Genomic DNA, 18,287 nt, shown 5'->3' with positions numbered 1-18,287 from the left:
ATCTGCATCAAAGGTTTCAATCGTCACAAGAGGTAAATATTCTATCACTGATCATGACCATTCGTAAGGATCTCTAAAGGAGAAAAATTTAATTTCCGCTGCGTTTTGGATCGCAATTCTCCTTCACTTACACCATTGGGTCTTTGTACAGAAGGATAATCAAGTGAAATTTGTGCATGACACTTAGGTTTCAGAACCGAGTTCTTCTTCAGTATCAATGCATGTTGTTAATTCCTTAGGATTGGCATTAATTTTGTAAAACAAATAATGTAATCATCTCTGTTGTTTTAATATGTTGGGTTGAAGAAATTCAACATCTGGACCAACATGTCTTGTACGATGTCACGACATCAGGTCTGTGACATCGTACATGTGTAGAAAACTGAATTAATTAATTCAGTATTTATTTTGGGATTAGTAAGGATATTTGGTGAATATCCTAACTCCCATGTGGAGGTCTTGAAGATTCAATCAGAAGATATATAGGCTCAAAGTAAGGAGATATATATGGAGAGATTTTAGGATTGAAGACCTTGTTTGTAGCAGAATTTTTCTGCTGAGTTTGTAACAGCAAAGAACAAGTTTGCTGCGATTTCTGAAGGCCCAAATCCAGTTGGGTGATTAGGTTATAAATAGCACATTGTAACATAGTTGATGTAAGCCTCCTAGAATGAAAATTTAGGGGTGTGTGTAAGGTAAACCTCCTAACCTGTGGGATGGTTACCATGTGTTTCTCAGTGGTAAAAGCTGAGAGTAATTGTAACTCAAAGCCTGTAGGCAAGAGTGATTTGTTCTTGAATGAAGCTGTGAAGCAAGTTCAAGGTGTGTTAACATTACATTGTATTTGTAGTGATAGGAATGGAAACTGGAGGTTTCTATCTAGGAGTTCCTAGGTATAGATTGCATTGGGTAGGGATTAAGTGAAGAGTTGTAAACGGGTGAGTTTAACTCTGAATTAATATTGCTAATAGTGGATCTTCTTCCTGGCTTGGTAGCCCCCAGATGTAGGTCATGTTAGACTGAACTGGGTTAACAATTTCCTGTGTTTGTTTGCCTTCTGCATGTGTTTGTATTACTGTCATAACTCAGCTGGTATTCCAGTCAGGTTATCAAGATGATAACAGACCTGGTATATAGCCTTCTGTTTGAATGTTAATCAGAATGTTGTAACATTCATCAGTGACAGCGTAAACTGAATAGTAAGCAGGTTAATTTCTGTTCAGTATTGATTTAAGTCTGTTCTTTTCAAGGATAACAGACCTGGCTGAAGGATCATTGTGAAACTATCAAACTGAATGTTTTGACAGTTGATACTGAAGGCTGATACTGAAGTAGAGACTAGTTGGTCTTTTACAGTACTGCAAACTTAGCACACTACGTTTCCAGGAACATAACAGAATCAGCATATGTTCTGGATGTCGAACTGAATGTTGTGACATTCATTCCCAACAGCAGGTGCTAAAGTGTAGGATGATTGGTTTTTCTGGTTCAGTATTTTTCTCAGGCTATTCTTCAGGGATTCAACAGCTGAGCTAAAATCCAGGAAACCAACTACTAACCTACAATTAATGAACCTAACAAATAGCCTAGTTGTTAGCAATCTAATAAGTGGAAATTAGATTAATGTGTTCAACCTTTAATTCAGGAAATACAAGTAAAAGACAAACACACTGGAACAATGTAACAGATGATGTCCAAAATCAACAGGAAGACATCATGCTGATAACTGTGGAAGAAAACAACAGAAGTGAGTGATAAGATTGATCTCTGTTGAGTCTTTCTTCCTGATGCACAGAACCTGGTGTTCATCCATTCTAGGGTGACATAGAATGAGATGTCGTGACATCTGTGAATGTGTGCATATTAGTACAGTGGTTAATAACTATCTTGTTGTATTAGTTACAATGTTGGATCAGATGTCATGACTTGGAATAGAACATCTGAATTCTGACTTCACCAGAATTTCAAATGGTATCAGAGCAGGCATCCTGTTCTGTGTCTGGATGAGATCCATGGGTGATACTTTCTGGTATCTTGCAAGGAGTTATGGTAGTACTAATGTTGGAACCCGTGGAAGGTTCTGTAATTTCCCTGAATGGTCCCTTGAAGTAGGTGGATGGACTGTTCATGACAGGAATGGTGTGTACCTGTCTCTGGAGGGTGGCAATTGGCCTTTGTGTGGGACAGCTGTGCAAGTATTGAATCATATTCAAACTTGGTATGGACTTTGAGGCTGATCTGGTGAAAAGTGTGTTCTTAGATTGAGTTGTATTATGATTTCCGCTGCATAATACCTGGCAAAACTCAAACTCTGATGTAGTTTCCCCTCATGTGGATGAAAGGCTGCTGTATTCAAGATTTCATCATAACCTCTGAAGATGTCAAAGCTACTTGAGTCCCCTCAAGTCCACTCATCATGATGTTCTCACGTCAGGATGGTAAGAATCACCTGATCACTGATTCTTCTACACTCTTGGGTAGTGTATATAAAGACCTTGAAGTCTTTCAAGGAGGGCTTGTTCCAAGGAGGTGGAACCAATGTTCTATGTGATGTTAGAACATGTTGCTCAACAAGTATGCAGCTGCTGGTTGAAGAACAGATGCTTTTAGGTGTCAAACAAAGGGATACTCTTGTTTGGAACCTACTCCTGACCTGGAAGAGGAGACATTCTTGTGGGCTAAGTTGACAAGGGTAGGGTCAACTGTGTGTATGCTCAAGAAGGTCACATGTAGAGGTCTGGTCTCTAGAAGTGGAGCTGGGTGAGATGTGACATTGCGCAAATTCCTGCTGCTTGTCCCACTCCTGTAGATTGATCAGGGCTGGATAGCTGTTCTCTGGAGTACTATAGAGTGTTGGAAGACAAGTCCTCTGGATGTTAAAAGTCAACAATGGGGTAACCTGACTGCTACTTCATTTAAGAGGATTGGGACCATGAATCTTGCTATTCAAGCACCACGATCAGAAGTGGCAGTTCTTTCAAGGAGTGAGAATATGAAGATTCATAGGTTGGTTGATGTAGTATGCTCTGGCAATGCATATCTGCTATTGACTGGTGTCCCTCTAGTACTTATGGTCAGCTAAAAGTCTGATTGGTGTGATAGGAGTATGCGTAGGTATAACTCATAGAGTTAGTTACCACTGGTAGGGATGGAGTATGTCATGTTGAGACATGTCTGTACAATGCATGGATATTGGTGTGAAGTTTCCATGGTTGTTAATTTGAGGGGGAGTTTTGGTTAACCTCCTCACATTTGGTCAGCCTAGGGTCTGGTTGGCTGTTGACCTGTGTCACATGGGTTCTGGTGGTTGTGTGACACATTTGCAAGGAAGAATTCATCTCTCTCATTCCTAAGGGTGAATTTAATCTGGGAAGACTTTCAAAATTGTCTAGGTGCTTGCAAGCAGAAGATGCTGACACAAGAAGAGTATTTTCAAAATATTCTTTTGATGGAAGTATCTGAAAGGATAATTGGGAAAGGATTTAAGATCAATGTCTACTTGTGCCAAGTACAAGTATTTAATTGATTATCCTTGGAGCTCAAGATAACTGATGCTCTTAAAGATGTTGGAACATCTCTTCTTCAAGGTCCTGTGCAGAATCACAGGTAGGATAGTACATTGGTGTATGATCTATCTCTTTGGTGGCAGCGAAAGCATATGATCTCTGAAAAGGTTTCCTGGCAAGAAACATGTTCAGCCTTGGTGTGTACAAGAAGAAGAAGACATCATAGTCTTGATGGTGGTTACTTGGATCAGGTTATTTCTGATCTAGGTAAGGAAGTGCATTGGCTAATGCACACTGTGGAGTTAAGAACAAGTGGCAGCATTCTTGACATCATCGAAACAGCCTTGCCTTAGGACGTGGAATCCTTGGTATAGCTGAAGGGTTAGTTGCTAACTGGTCCTTCTGAAGACTCATGCACCAGAGTGTCTGATGTCTTTGGAGAAGAAGTAGGGGTTCATCAAGGTGTGAACTTGGATGACTTAACTGCAAACCTGCAGGATGGAGGTTGTTTACTCAAACTTGGTTCCACAATCAAGTCTATGAGAACATTGAACTCTTGTTCTGTGAAGGGAGGAAGCTCTTTCAAGTGGCAGAAGAAGGAGCTGAATTCAACAACTGGATGTCAAAACACAATGTCGTGACATTTGGTTCAGCATCAGATTCTTAGTTGATGAAGTGGCACATCAACTTGAGATAGAAGGATCTACAGGGTTGTAGATTGGACTCTTCAAAAATGGGAGTTCAAATCTCACTTGGAAGGTCAGAATATCTTTGGGAGAAGTCTGATAAACTTGGGGAGGTCAAAAAGCAGCATTTGACCTTTTCAAATGAGGACTCATGAAGGAGGTAATCAACCAGTGGCATTTGGTCTATCTCAGAAGTGAGTTCGAAGAATCAAGATAATCCACATATGGCAGCTGATTATTCTTGAGGAAAGTCTGAGACAAATTACTTTTGGGCAGAAAAGTAGTAAGTTGAAGACAAAAGGAGGTGTTTTCTATTCATCCCTTGGAGCTTGTGGTAGGAGTTCTGGGTCATCTATGGAAGATTATCTCTTGTAATGGGATGAAAATGTATATGTCCCAAGGTATGTCTGGGTTCTCCTTGATCAAGCCGGTGACTCAGTGATATCTGAAGACTATCAGATGGTGTGCCTTGTCTTGTTATGAAGGATGTCCCAGCTGATGTTAGAACATCTTGTGAAGTGGTCTTCTGTTCTGGTTAGAAGAGAGATTGACACAGAGTGTGAATGTGTTCAGCTAAGAGGGTTGAACAAAGGGTGTGCTCTTGAAGACATGAAGATGCGTCTTATGTTTTCCATTCATCAAGTGGTCTGGATTCTCTTTGAATCAGGAAGTATGTGAAGGTCCAACTTTGGGATGTTGGATATGCCCATGTGTGATCTCCAAGAGGAGAGTGGGTTGTTCATGACAGGGGGAGTTCTGTCTGTGTGCTGCAAGAAATCATCAAGCTTGTAGTCTACGTATTCTCAGATAACTAGATATGGCACCTTGTCAGTTATCAGGATGCTGTGATGTATGTCAAGGCTGAGTGAGCAGAAGAATGTCTGACCGGATGTCATGACATTGCCCTGAACAATGCTATAAATTCCTTCTGAGTCTTAAAGTCATTAGGAATTATAAGGGTGATGTGTCAAATTCTGATAAATCAGAAGAAGCCTGATGGCTACAGCTGTGTGGTACAGGGGGAGTAACCATCTGCTGAAGTGTGGGAATTTGGCTGTAGCAGTGCCAGATGTCAAGCCTCTACTGGAGGTATGACAGGGGTCTTGGGAAATGTTGAATACTGGCAGAATGCAGGAAAAAGCCGCGTGGAATGTTAAGACATCGCGTGCAACGTGTCTGACTGCATATATGGAATAGTCTCCATGCACTGGAACTGCTGTTTTGGAAAAGAAACAGTCAAGAGCTATAAAAGGTATTCAAAGATAGTCTGAGATTTTGTTGGTGATTCTCTGACTGTTTCTCAGCAAAAAATTAATGAATCTTGACCAAGCATTCATTCCTACCGTTAATTCCTAAGCACGGACTGGACTATTTAAAGGATGTAATAGCCCTCTTCTTCTCACAAGTGAAACACTTCATTCCCTCAGAATCATGGGGTATGTTAAGGTTTGGGCAAGCTGCGCCTGGATCTGGTTTTGTGAGGGGTGCCTTTACAAATGTTTAGCAAAAAAGGGGGAGAGAAATACAGTCCTGGGGTTGAGAATGTACCAGAAGTAAGCCAACTGTAGGTGTGGTAGCAAACAGAAGTTGGCGTCAGGCACAAAATCCACCAACTGGGTTTACCACTTGTGTCTTGTGATCTGAGTTAAGAAGACAGTTGTGCCTTGTGATCTGAGTTACATTGTCTATGTACTCAACATTACATATTCTTCAGGAAGCTCTCCTGTTGAGGGGAAGGGTTCTGGTACAACTGATTCTGGTACCTCTTCTTCCTCATGTACACCAACTTTGGTGTTTGTGGTGGTGGAGCCAATGACAGAGATGAAGAGCATTCCCAAATTGGGATGTTTTGTCCAGTGTATTGTTTATTTGTTTTAGCTAAAATTTTCCAAAGGGGGAGATTGTCAATTCCTTAGGATTGACATTAATTTTATAAAACAAATAATGTAATCATCTCTATTGTTTTAATATGTTGGGTTGAAGAAATTCAACATCTGGACCAACATGTCTTGTACGATGTCACGACATCAGGTCTGTGACATCGTACATGTGTAGAAAACTGAATTAATTAATTCAATATTTATTTTGGGATTAGTAAGGATATTTGGTGAATATCCTAACTCCCATGTGGAGGTCTTGAAGATTCAATCAGAAGATATATAGGCTCAAAGTAAGGAGATATATATGGAGAGATTTTAGGATTGAAGACCTTGTTTGTAGCAGAATTTTTTTGCTGAGTTTGTAACAGCAAAGAACAAGTTTGCTGCGATTTCTGAAGGCCCAAATCCAGTTGGGTGATTAGGTTATAAATAACACATTGTAACCTAGTTGATGTAAGCCTCCTAGAATGAAAATTTAGGGGTGTGTGTAAGGTAAACCTCCTAACCTGTGGGATGGTTACCATGTGTTTCTCAGTGGTAAAAGCTGAGAGTAATTGTAACTCAAAGCCTGTAGGCAAGAGTGATTTTGTTCTTAAATGAAGCTGTGAAGCAAGTTCAAGGTGTGTTAACATTACATTGTATTTGTAGTGATAGGAATGGAAACTGGAGGTTTCTATCTAGGAGTTCCTAGGTATAGATTGCATTGGGTAGGGATTAAGTGAAGAGTTGTAAACGGGTGAGTTTAACTCTGAATTAATACTGCTAATAGTGGATCTTCTTCCTGGCTTGGTAGCCCCCAGATGTAGGTCATGTTGGACTGAACTGGGTTAACAATTTCCTGTGTTTGTTTGCCTTCTGCATGTGTTTGTATTACTGTCATAACTCAGCTGGTATTCCAGTCAGGTTATCAAGATGATAACAGACCTGGTATATAGCCTTCTGTTTGAATGTTAATCAGAATGTTATAACATTCATCAGTGACAGCGTAAACTGAATAGTAAGCAGGTTAATTTCTGTTCAGTATTGATTTAAGTCTGTTCTTTTCAAGGATAACAGACCTGGCTGAAGGATCATTGTGAAACTGTCAAACTGAATGTTTTGACAGTTGATACTGAAGGCTGATACTGAAGTAGAGACTAGTTGGTCTTTTACAGTACTGCAAACTTAGCACACTATGTTTCCAGGAACATAACAGAATCAGCATATGTTCTGGATGTCGAACTGAATGTTGTGACATTCATTCCCAACAGCAGGTGCTAAAGTGTAGGATGATTGGTTTTTCTGGTTCAGTATTTTTCTCAGGCTATTCTTCAGGGATTCAACAACTGAGCTAAAATCCAGGAAACCAACTACTAACCTACAATTAATGAACCTAACAAATAGCCTAGTTGTTAGCAATCTAATAAGTGGAAATTAGATTAATGTGTTCAACCTTTAATTCAGGAAATACAAGTAAAAGACAAACACACTGGAACAATGTAACAGATGATGTCCAAAATCAACAGGAAGACATCATGCTGATAACTGTGGAAGAAAACAACAGAAGTGAGTGATAAGATTGATCTCTGTTGAGTCTTTCTTCCTGATGCACAGAACCTAGTGTTCATCCATTCTAGGGTGACATAGAATGAGATGTCGTGACATCTGTGAATGTGTGCATATTAGTACAGTGGTTAATAACTATCTTGCTGTATTAGTTACAATGTTGGATCAGATGTCATGACTTGGAATAGAACATCTGAATTCTGACTTCACCAGAATTTCACATGTTTCCGTGTCTATGCAAAATAATCAAGCTTAGTGTCAGCAAGCAAGAAATTCTCATAGACATGTTTCGGTTTTAACTACTTACTTTCGTCAGGTTTTATAGTTTATGTACAACCTAAACCTTTCTTGCCATTTCTGCTAACTTCATAGATCAAGGAAGTCATTTTGGTTCTATCTATGCTTTTAGCCAGAAAATACTGAAATGATCTGTCATATCTGATGACACAATCAGTACCAGAAGCTTCTGAGACTATTTCTTCCTCTAGTTTTGAAATTTTACTTTTCAAAGCAGAGTTGTTACTTTCTAAAGAAAATATGGTATTTTTCCAGTATTTCAGAGAGACATGACTCTAAATCAGAATGAGATAGTTCAAAAAATTACATCTTTTAGAGTCGGAGTCTGATTCTGATTCTGAAAACATCTTGTCTTCTGGTTCTTCAGAACCTTCTGGATAAGCTATAGTTGCCATCAATGCAACGTTGGCTTGTTCCTCGTCAGAATCTTCTTCTTCTAATTTTGAGTCGTCCCATGTAGCCATCAACCCCTTCTCGCCTTTAGAAAACTTCTTCTTAGGCCTTCTGTCCTTTTTCAGCTTATGCCACTCATTCTTGTAGTGGCCTGACTCCTTAAACTCATAGCAGATAACCTCTTTACAAGAACCTTACTTCTTCTGTTTAGACGGAGAGTCAGAACGACCATTAGTCCTTCTAGCTCCTCTGAACTTCCCTTTCCCATTTTGCATGTGTCTCCAGAGCCTGTTGACCTTCTTGGAAATCAAAGATAACTCATTATCATCATCTTCCGAGTCTTCATTAGAATCTTATGATTCTTCCTCAGCTTAATAAGCCATTGTTTTCTCAAGCTTAGACTCCAAAGCAACAGATTTACCTTGCTTCTGAGGTTTATCTTCTTCGAATTCTATTTCATGGCTACTTACAGAACTAACAAGTTCTTCAAGAATAATGTTGTTCAAGTCTTTTACCAACTTCAAGACAGTTACCATAGGTCTCCATTTTTGGGGGAGACTTCTGATGATTTTCTTGACATGATCAGCTGTAGAGTATCCTTTGTTCATAACCGTGAGCCCTGCAACAAGCATCTGAAATCTTGAGAACATAGTCTCAATGGTTTCATCATCTTCCATTCTGAATGCTTCGTACTTCTGGATTAAGGCCAAAAGCTTTGTCTCATTTACTTAAGCGCTCCTCTCATGAGTCGTCCTCAGAGAGTCAAATATAGATTTGGCAGAACCTCTATTTGTTATCTTCTCATACTTAATATAAACGATAGCATTTAGCAATATAGTTCTATCCTTATGATGATTTTTGAAATCCTTCTTTTGTTGATCTGTCATAGCTTCTTGCTATATTGTTTTCTTCAGCATTAACTAGGTAAACGTAGTCATCGACTACAAGATCCCAGATATCAACATCATATCCAAGAAAGAAATTTTTTATTCTCTCTTTCCAGTAATCAAACTTCTCACCATCAAAGACTGGTGATTTAGCACTATAGTGATCTTTTTCATTGTTGTTAATAGCGTTAGCGACAACCCTTGTTTCTCACACACAAATTGGATCGATACTAAACACGGTGAAGTGTTGATAAAAATTGTATCACAATCAGAATCAAAGCTCTGATATCAATTAAAGGTCTGAAAAACACAAGAAATTAGGGGGGGGGGGGATTTGGTTTTAACAACAAAAGCTTTTTACCAACTCAAAAACACCACACAATACTAAGAACAAATAGATAAAAACACAAATACTTTTATCATGGTTCTCTTGAAACTCAAAGCTACTCCAGTCCACCTGCCAAGGTGATTTCTCCTTATACACAAGGACTCAATCCACTATAATCAACTTATTACAAAAATCACAAAGAATAACTTTCTTTGTCTTCTCATGGACCCGACTATACCCTAGTCTCCTTAAGGAAAATAATAAAGAACAACTTTCTTTGTCTTCTCAAGTATCTGACTAAAACCTAGTCTCCTTAAGGAAAATACAAACAAATAGTTTGAATAAGATTTTGTATGTTACAAGTTGCTTCTACACAAACAGATTTACACAAATTAAATACAAACACTTAAAGAAAAACTATGCACACAATTGATATCTTTTCACGAAGAAATAGACTTGTCAAATTATTGTAGCACTTGCATATTTTCTTCAAATCTCCAAGTCCTACTTATATATCATAAGAAAGAGACCGTTGAAGGGGAAAATGGGGATACTAGTAGAGCGGTTGTTCATTGTTGGATTGGTGACAAGAGTGATACCTCGTACAATCCTTCGCCCATAATTTCAATGACAGATGTGATATATAGTATTGTCCTTTGCCCACGAATTAAGGAGTGGAAGGAATATTTGATTTGTACTATGTACTATTTGATCATGTATCCACTTGATCTTATCTTCAAACTCATTGGTTTCTGAGAAACAGTTGATGAAGCATGAAAAGAAGAAACATACAGCTGAATTCAGAAACTTCAGAATCTTCAGTCAGAACCTTGACAACGTCAGTAGTCTGACTTAAGATCTTCAAAATCTTTATAATCTTCAGACTCTTCAGTCAGAACCTTGATAACCTCGACGTCAGACTTGAGATCTTTAGAATCTTCAGCTAAGTAACAAAATTTCGGAAACTTGTCATTCTTCAGAAGCTTGATGATCAGAGTCACACCCAAAAGCAGAAAGGGAGATAACATTGTAGCAACAACATAGCGTCTTTTCAAAAACTTCTCATGATGAATCAACATAGAAGTAGAAAGAACATTGCAGCAACAACTTGACATCTTTCAAAACTTCTCATGATTAGCGCGAAAGTGGAATTTGGAACACTATATTCAGAAACTGATGACGTTGCACGTCATATACTCAAAATCAAAACTGGTTGTTAAAGCTACGCAATAACAAACCGTTAGGGTAGCAAAATTGTTGTCACACAAATACAACATTATTATCATCAAAACTCAAGGTATAGATGCATAATCAAATCTTGTTCTAACACCATGAACATGTAATAGCTTAGGATTTACTTTTCCTTTATCGCTTTCCTTTACATGATAACTAACAAGATAAAATCAAAACGATAAAAATAACTTTTCAAAAGAATAAAACACACTTGATCCAACGTTAAGTGCTTTTATTCAAAATCAAATTCACTTAAAAGTAACGCAAGTGCTTGATCCAACGTCAAGTATCTCATCCATTCCATCTCATCCACACCATTCATTTCCATTTCTATCTCTATCTCATTCTCTTACCTTTCAATTCAAACATTCCAAACACTTGATCCAACATCAAGTGACTTTTCAAAACATTTTCACAATAAATTAGAGGAAAAAGATGGGGGGGGTACGTACTTGTACACAAAATTTTCAAGTGCTTGGGTTGTCAGCCGTACCTAGCTTGTAGTCTGATACTTGACTTCTATTCAAAATACTTAACAATAAAACGAGCTAAATTTGGTGCTCTGAGAGTGAAAAAGAAGGGTTAGGATGCCACTGTTCTCTCGACTCCCGAGTATTTTGATTATCGGTCGTACTTAGCCGGTGGTTAGATGTTTGTCACCCTCTAAATACTAATGGTTAAACTCGCTAAACAAATTCCATAAACAAAAACTTTCAGGATGAAAAAGAGTGGTTAAGATGCAATTGTCCTCTAAACTCCCAAGTACTCAGATTGTCAACCGTACCTAGCTCATGGTCTAATACTTGTCTCTTACTCAAAAATCAACCACAACTCATCAAATTCAACTTTCCGTCTTAGGACATCCAAAAACCATTTCACAAAGGACATGTTACTTCCATTCTATCGTGGTACGAATGACACTTAAGCCTCCTATGCGCGAGCACACAAGTAAACGTTTAACTACTAGAATGCAATCCAAGCGCATCCATTCTACCACAAACAAACAAACACTTAAGTCTCTCATGCCCTAATTTAAAACTTTTATTGCACTATGAGGATACGTAGGCACAAGATTGCGAGATCTTAGCGAGCACACTAATTTGAAACTTATTTTTTCTTCTTAAATCATTAGAAAGTAACCTTCAGATAATAACATCCATACGCACAAAGAATAAGCAAAGTGGTTCCCGTTGAATACAACAGATGTGAGGGGTGTTAATACCTTTCCCTTGCATAACCGACTCCCAAATCCGCTCTTGATTGCGACGACCATTCTTCTAGGGATTTTATCGATATTTTCCTTTTTCTTCGAAAATAAATAAAAATCGGTGACGACTTTGTATTTTTCGTGACGCGACAATTATATATTAGAAGTAACTATTGCCATTTTAAACAGCCTTAAGCCCATTCCACATATAGAGAAAAAGTCTAAAGTTAGAAAGGCATAACCCTTTTGAGATTTTTAAATTTATTAGATCACATCATAGTTGATATATACTTTGGAAAATGTTTTAGAATGAGTGAAGCTCACTTTTAATTTCTTCCAATTCTAAGACCTATTTGATTAATTGTATCAGGAAAAGAAAATTCATTATTCTCCAACATTCTTAACAAAAGTTCTATCTGACAGTTGAGCTTATGGAACAAAAAAATAAGTTGTTAATTGTATATGGAAGTGTTCTGATGCATTAACAATGTGTCTTACCTGTGAGGTGATGTCCTCAGTCAGCAAGGTGGGAGAGAAGAAGATGGTTCAGGTTCTACAATTATGCAATTTTAGTAGAGGGATTCATTCTACTTTTCAGACATGGAAAATAAGTTATGTACTTGCTAAAAGTATAATAAATGACAATCACTATTGATTAAGGGATACTTTTAGGAAATGTTGTGAGATTTAGAGTTAGCTCATGTAGAAAGGTGAGAAACTATGTATGTGGTATTTGTATAATGAGATTTGATCCTTCTCTCAACCCTTAGACTGCGATATTTATAGAGATTTATCTGAGCCTGGCTCATAGAGAGGTTACCCTTCTCTCCTTGATCAGGTACGTGGGAGGAAGAAATATGTCCTTCCTTAGATCGTGAGGTGTTTATCCTCTTTGAATCAATTGTAGTGGGACACATCATACTCGACGTTTATGGAGATGTGGGTGATGGAAGTAAGTCAGGTGGGTGAAGTCTAATTGGGCTACTAGAAAACGACTTCAGGGTCTATTTCGGATGGCCTAGGACTTCGAGGAGCAGCTCACCCCGCCAATCTGTTGGTCTTTAATGCCCCTTTGGTGGACTATGCTCTTTAAGAGCCCCAATAAAATTATACCGGTACAAGTCGGATCGCCGTAAATAATACTAACAAAAATCTTGTGTTTTAATATTTGACCTATTTGAGTCACAAGTGGTATTTCAAATTAATCGAGTTGAATCATACCAAAGTAGGCAAACATGAAATTGTATATATTACATAGTTCTGCACCCCAACTGAAAGGTTATAGCCTCTCATAATTGAGCTTCTCTGACTGCAGTAAGAAAAGAAAAGACTGAGTACTTCCAAAGCAACTAAAATGAAAAGAAATCAAGTATTTATTATTCAATTGTAGCTGCCGTGATAACAAGTTAAACATTACCTTAATGAGCATGTATGTAGGAAGCCAAGCTGGAGCTGTTGGGACTCCTACCCATGCAATCTATGAGTTAAGCAAGGTAAGGTTTTTGTATCAGAATATGACCCTCTTAATCGCAAACACTTGACAATTTTACCATAATTGAAATTATATTCTCCTATAGCACACCATTGGTAAGTTACTTACAAGTGCATACTCTCCTGTTTCAAATATTCGCATATCCAGAATCTAGAAATACAAGTTTAACATTTCCAATTAGATAAAAGCTTATCATATAAGTGCTTATACATAAGCTTATCGTATTTGTTTACCTCACCACGGTCTTCATAAATGTAGTCCAATCCTTTGTAATAAGTTGGGTGTCCAACAGAAAGATACTGAAACATTAACCTCGTACATGTTACCTTAGTATTCCTCACTATAAATAAATGAAACTAAATGAATAATCATCTTCTTACATTGATGCTATTGAGATATTTCTCCTTATCCACTCTCACAATTTGACCTTTCTTCACTGTCCACAAATTAACAAAAATAAATCAGACAAAAACATTCCATGTATAAAATCAAAATTCAAATAAATGCTCACTTGAATAAACAGGTTTCTTTGGAAGACTCTTGGGGGCAGCAGTTGAAGACTGAGCAGCACTAGATGAGGATGAGGAAGCATCACTCTTATTAGTCTCTGGCTGTGAGCTACCACCCGGTTCACCGCCTTGAACCGCACGAATCAACCGGAAAGAACAATGGCCATGTTTCCTTCTCAACGTTTTCGAAAAATGTGAAAGAGAAGGGAAGGAGGTATGGTTGCAGAGATTCACACAGAAAGCCATCAAGAGAGACTCAAAGCCATACAAATTATATAGATAACAAAATAAGATGATACTCTTTTATTTTATAGGGAGGACTCAACCGTCAATTTACCCAATTTTTTATGACTCAATTAGAAATAATAATAATAATAATAATTAATTTCATAAAATAGCCGTGGAATTGTCGAGAAATAAAAGTAAAAATAAAAACCTATGCTATGAATCTCTCTACTCTGAGTTTTACCGCTCAGCATCTTGTTGCTCCTCTATATTCTACACTTCCCAGTGCCGCTACTAGGTTTATCTAATTTCTCGATTTGTTTTAGTTCACTTTTCGTTTGGACATTTTATCAAACAGGTTGTGTGTTTGGATTTCGCAGGGGCAAAAGTGTGGAAAGTGTTGCAATTGAAGGTCGTAATCTGAATTTTTCATTCACCGCGAGGCAAAGTAAAGATGTGCAGGCTCTTAGAGATTGCTCTCTTCGGATTCCTTCTGGGCAGTTCTGGATGCTTCTTGGACCCAATGGGTGTGGAAAATCAACACTCTTGAAGGTAACCATGGAAACAACTCTACTAACTGGTGTGATTAGAATTAAGAGTAGTAATGTAACTGTCAGCTTTACATGCAGATTTTGGCTGGTCTATTGACTCCATCTTCAGGAACAGTATATGTGAAAGAACCTAAAAGTTTTGTTTTCCAAAATCCAGATCATCAGGTTTGGCTTCTTTTTTTTTTGTTGCTGATTGATTCATTGCTATCTTTCTTCTAGGCTTGAATGTTGGGTTGGGTGTTTGAGCAGCTATGTAGCACCGACATGTCTGAAAAAGGATGTGTCTGAGTCAATGTGACACTGACATTGACACTTGTGATTTAGTTTAATTTATTCATTTTTTCAAATTATTACCAGTGTCGCCGTGTCAGTGTCGGGGTTCATCTTTGGGGTGTCTGTGCTTCATATTTGAGCAGTCACAAAAACTATTGAGTCTATTATATTCCAACAGGAAATTCATTGGATTTGTTTTCCATGAGAATAAAAATATAGGCTAAAGTTTATTGTGAGACTTTACAAAATCTAAATTTAGTGAGTGTGCCTTGTCAAATTTAGACCCATGTTGAAGTTAGAAATGGAGGAACAAAATTTGAAGTTTCACTTTTGAATTTACTTTTGATACACTACTAGTGTAAAAGTTTAATATTGTCAGCGTATCATAACTAATCATATGTGTCATTTTAATATCGTGCTATTGCTTCCTTGCTATCTGTAGACTCAAATTTGTATAGCTAGTCTGAAATGTAGTAGTTTGATCTGAAAAGCAGGGCTATAAAAGTCATTATTTATGTGATTATCCCTTAACACAGCTACCTACAATTAATCTGCTCAAGCCAACTACGAGGCATTTTCCAACCTTTCTATATGCCTTACTTGTTTATCTTGCAAGCAAACAAACACTCCCCTTCCATAGTTTTTATTTCCATTGCCACTGTCCTGAGTCCAGGCTAACCACAACTAGGACCCAATCAACATTCTAGAGTTTTGATTGTTGTTACTTGATTTTCTGCAATCTTTTTACTGAAGAAACATGCCTTTTTTTTTCCTGTGCATCTAAAAGTTTAAGAAGTGGCACTGACAGGTTTAGTTGGAGAAAATGTTTTCACTGATAATTTAACGGGAGTCTTGTTAATGGTGACTTAAAGGCATTGGTTTAGGAGTTAAAAAATGGAAACTATTTATTGATCAGTATGACATTTAATAGCTTTATGACATTTAACATGGGTCATGTTAAAGTTGATACAAGGGGCCTTGTGAAGGGGAAAAGAGAGGAGATTAATTTAGTTTAGTGCACTGTGTCAATTCTTCTCCAAACCTTCCTGTAAATTTTCCTTTATTATTGAGCACAACAAATTTACTTGATTTATCTTTTCTGCACACTCTAATTGATAACAACTGATCATAAGAGTTTCATTGTCAATGGTGCTTTCTTATGAATTTGAATTATTCAATTAGATATACTTACTAAAATACACTTGAAGTGAATCTTCATTTTAATGTTATCTTGATGTCTGCAGCGCAGATAAAATTGTTGTGATCCAAAAAGAAAAAAACATTCACAACACAAAATGGAAAACCGAAAACTTGATTTTATTATCAATCTATAATTACTGAAAAAGATGCACCAATTTTAACTGTACAACTTGAATGTGTATCAGTGTATGTATGGTCTATTTAATAATAATAAGTCTGTAAAGTGTGTGGTATAATAGTATTCCATTTGTTGTAGGTGGTGATGCCTACAGTCGATTCTGATGTTGCATTTGGTCTTGGTAAAATCAATTTGGCCGATGATGAAGTCAGATCCAGGGTGTCCCAAGCTTTACATGCTGTCGGTTTGGCTGACTACATGAAGGTATTATGGACTTCGACTTGAGCGCCAAAACAAATTTGTGAATTGTACGTATAATAAACGAATTTTCCCTCTGTTGCAATATTCAGAGATCTGTTCAAACTTTGAGTGGTGGCCAGAAGCAGAGGGTGGCCATTGCTGGTGCTCTAGCAGAAGCTTGTAAGGTTCTGTTGTTGGATGAGCTCACAACATTCCTAGACGAAACTGACCAGGTGATCTTTAAATTGCGATGTTTTATACCTTTGCCATGTAATCATGGTCATCAGTCCTAATGATAAATTGCAATTTGTCTTTGAACTTTAGCCAACAACTCTTTTCAGTTTGATTTCTGACATGATTCTTGAATTATTTTAAAGTTTGGATATGATGTTTCAGCTTATGCTCTTTGCATGTCACTTGTTTTTACTTTAAAATGTCATTTGTATTGATCATAATTCACAATCTGGAACATAGGTCTTCAAATTCACAATTTGAACCTATAGTTGATAACCATGTTTGTTATTTGTAAAAAATCATGAAAATTGATATCCTTGAAATGGCATCAATTGAGGATATTATATCAGCTACACAATACTAGCAGCAATCACTGTTCTTTTTTTTCCTTCATATAGTTTATAAACCTATGCCTTTTATCTGCATCCGACATATGGTGACATGCACGCTGACAGATAACTATTTATTTTTTCTTACCACTGAACATGAGGGCTATTGACATTTCGGTGCAAGACCAACCCTTACTGATATATGTTTTGCACTTTACCTTAAAGGTTGGCGTTATCAAAGCTGTTAGAAACTGTCTGGATACTTCTGAAGAAGTTACAGCATTATGGGTCACCCATCGTTTGGAAGAACTAGAGTATGCAGATGGTGCAATCTACATGGAAGATGGAAAGGTAGTCATGCATGGAGATGCGACAAGCATAAGGCGTTTCATCGAAGCCAGACAATCTGCCTATATTAACCAGATTAATTCTTAAACAACTCTCTTTGTATATGAAAATAAGTCTTTTGTCAAGCATTGAAACTAAACTGAGCATGATTGAAAGGTTACATCACAGTATCACATTTCATTTTTTCTCCTCTGACAAATAAAACTCATCACGCATGAAAGCTATGGTTGCCATACTTTTATTTTTTCAGTTGATGTGTAACTGAAAACTTAGAACAAGTCCACTATCATAAAAGCATATAGAACTTTGACCTGGAACGCAAAAATTAGGTAATATTCCTTTTATAATTCATGGCTGAAATGTCAGCACACCACAAGCTAGTGGATTCTAGCTGATATATGTTTATTTTCAATGAAATTCATTTTGGTCTCATATACAACTAGATACATAATTAAAATGGTGTCATAAAGTCAACACTTAGATAACAAGTTGCCTTATTTTTATTTTTTTGATACAACCATTATTAAATAAAAAAATATTTGTGCTTTCCCATTATTATTATTTATTTATTCGAATCAAGATTCACTTCCAAAAAAAAACTGAGACTCAAGTTGATCTTTGAAAAAGTGTTATGAAAAACAATACTAATACACTTTATTTCTGTGATCACTATTAGAAGAAAGAAACACAACTAAATCTCTAAATAATTAAAAAAGAATAGTTTCATCCCTAACAACAATTGAAAGGGACAACTTAGTTTATTTATGTAAAAGAAAATATCCATATATAATTTTTTTTTGACACAA

At 37.1% G+C, this 18,287-nt stretch overlaps 2 protein-coding genes across 2 annotated transcripts; one reads left to right on the top strand and one right to left on the bottom strand.

Moving 5' to 3' along the window:
* Positions 1-13,105: 13,105 nt before the first annotated feature.
* Positions 13,106-14,255, bottom strand: LOC127079732 (NAD(P)H-quinone oxidoreductase subunit O, chloroplastic). Its single transcript, XM_051020107.1, has 6 exons — positions 13,966-14,255; positions 13,835-13,890; positions 13,688-13,753; positions 13,563-13,604; positions 13,380-13,439; positions 13,106-13,271 (listed from the first exon to the last, which is right to left on the bottom strand). The coding sequence occupies exons 1-6, from the start codon at positions 14,207-14,209 to the stop codon at positions 13,242-13,244; spliced, it is 498 nt and encodes a 165-aa protein (XP_050876064.1). The 5' UTR covers positions 14,210-14,255; the 3' UTR covers positions 13,106-13,241.
* A 69-nt stretch (positions 14,256-14,324) lies between these two features.
* LOC127079731 (ABC transporter I family member 10) lies at positions 14,325-17,701 on the top strand. The gene is made up of 6 exons (XM_051020106.1): positions 14,325-14,486; positions 14,569-14,740; positions 14,818-14,904; positions 16,469-16,594; positions 16,681-16,803; positions 17,359-17,701. Exons 1-6 carry the CDS (start codon positions 14,407-14,409, stop codon positions 17,566-17,568), a joined length of 798 nt encoding a protein of 265 aa, XP_050876063.1. The 5' UTR covers positions 14,325-14,406; the 3' UTR covers positions 17,569-17,701.
* The last annotated feature ends 586 nt before the right edge of the window (positions 17,702-18,287 follow it).

This window comes from Lathyrus oleraceus, chromosome 5 (genome assembly GCF_024323335.1).
Source record: "Lathyrus oleraceus cultivar Zhongwan6 chromosome 5, CAAS_Psat_ZW6_1.0, whole genome shotgun sequence".
Lineage (NCBI taxonomy): Eukaryota > Viridiplantae > Streptophyta > Magnoliopsida > Fabales > Fabaceae > Lathyrus > Lathyrus oleraceus.
Note: the sequence above shows the minus strand (reverse complement) of the source record. Positions and strands in the feature narration are given on the sequence as shown.

What these genes read in the sequence shown, in the direction of transcription:
- LOC127079732 (XM_051020107.1), bottom strand. Translation starts at nt 14,209, where the DNA reads ATGGCTTTCTGTGTGAATCTCTGCAACCATACCTCCTTCCCTTCTCTT. An exon ending in AAAGAAACCTGTTTATTCAA is followed by an intron (nt 13,891 to 13,965) that starts GTGAGCATTTAT and finishes ATTTGTGGACAG; the next exon opens with TGAAGAAAGGTCAAATTGTG. An exon ending in AATATCTCAATAGCATCAAT is followed by an intron (nt 13,754 to 13,834) that starts GTAAGAAGATGA and finishes TTAATGTTTCAG; the next exon opens with TATCTTTCTGTTGGACACCC.
- LOC127079731 (XM_051020106.1), top strand. Translation starts at nt 14,407, where the DNA reads ATGAATCTCTCTACTCTGAGTTTTACCGCTCAGCATCTTGTTGCTCCT. An exon ending in GTTTGGCTGACTACATGAAG is followed by an intron (nt 16,595 to 16,680) that starts GTATTATGGACT and finishes TGCAATATTCAG; the next exon opens with AGATCTGTTCAAACTTTGAG. An exon ending in TCCTAGACGAAACTGACCAG is followed by an intron (nt 16,804 to 17,358) that starts GTGATCTTTAAA and finishes TTTACCTTAAAG; the next exon opens with GTTGGCGTTATCAAAGCTGT.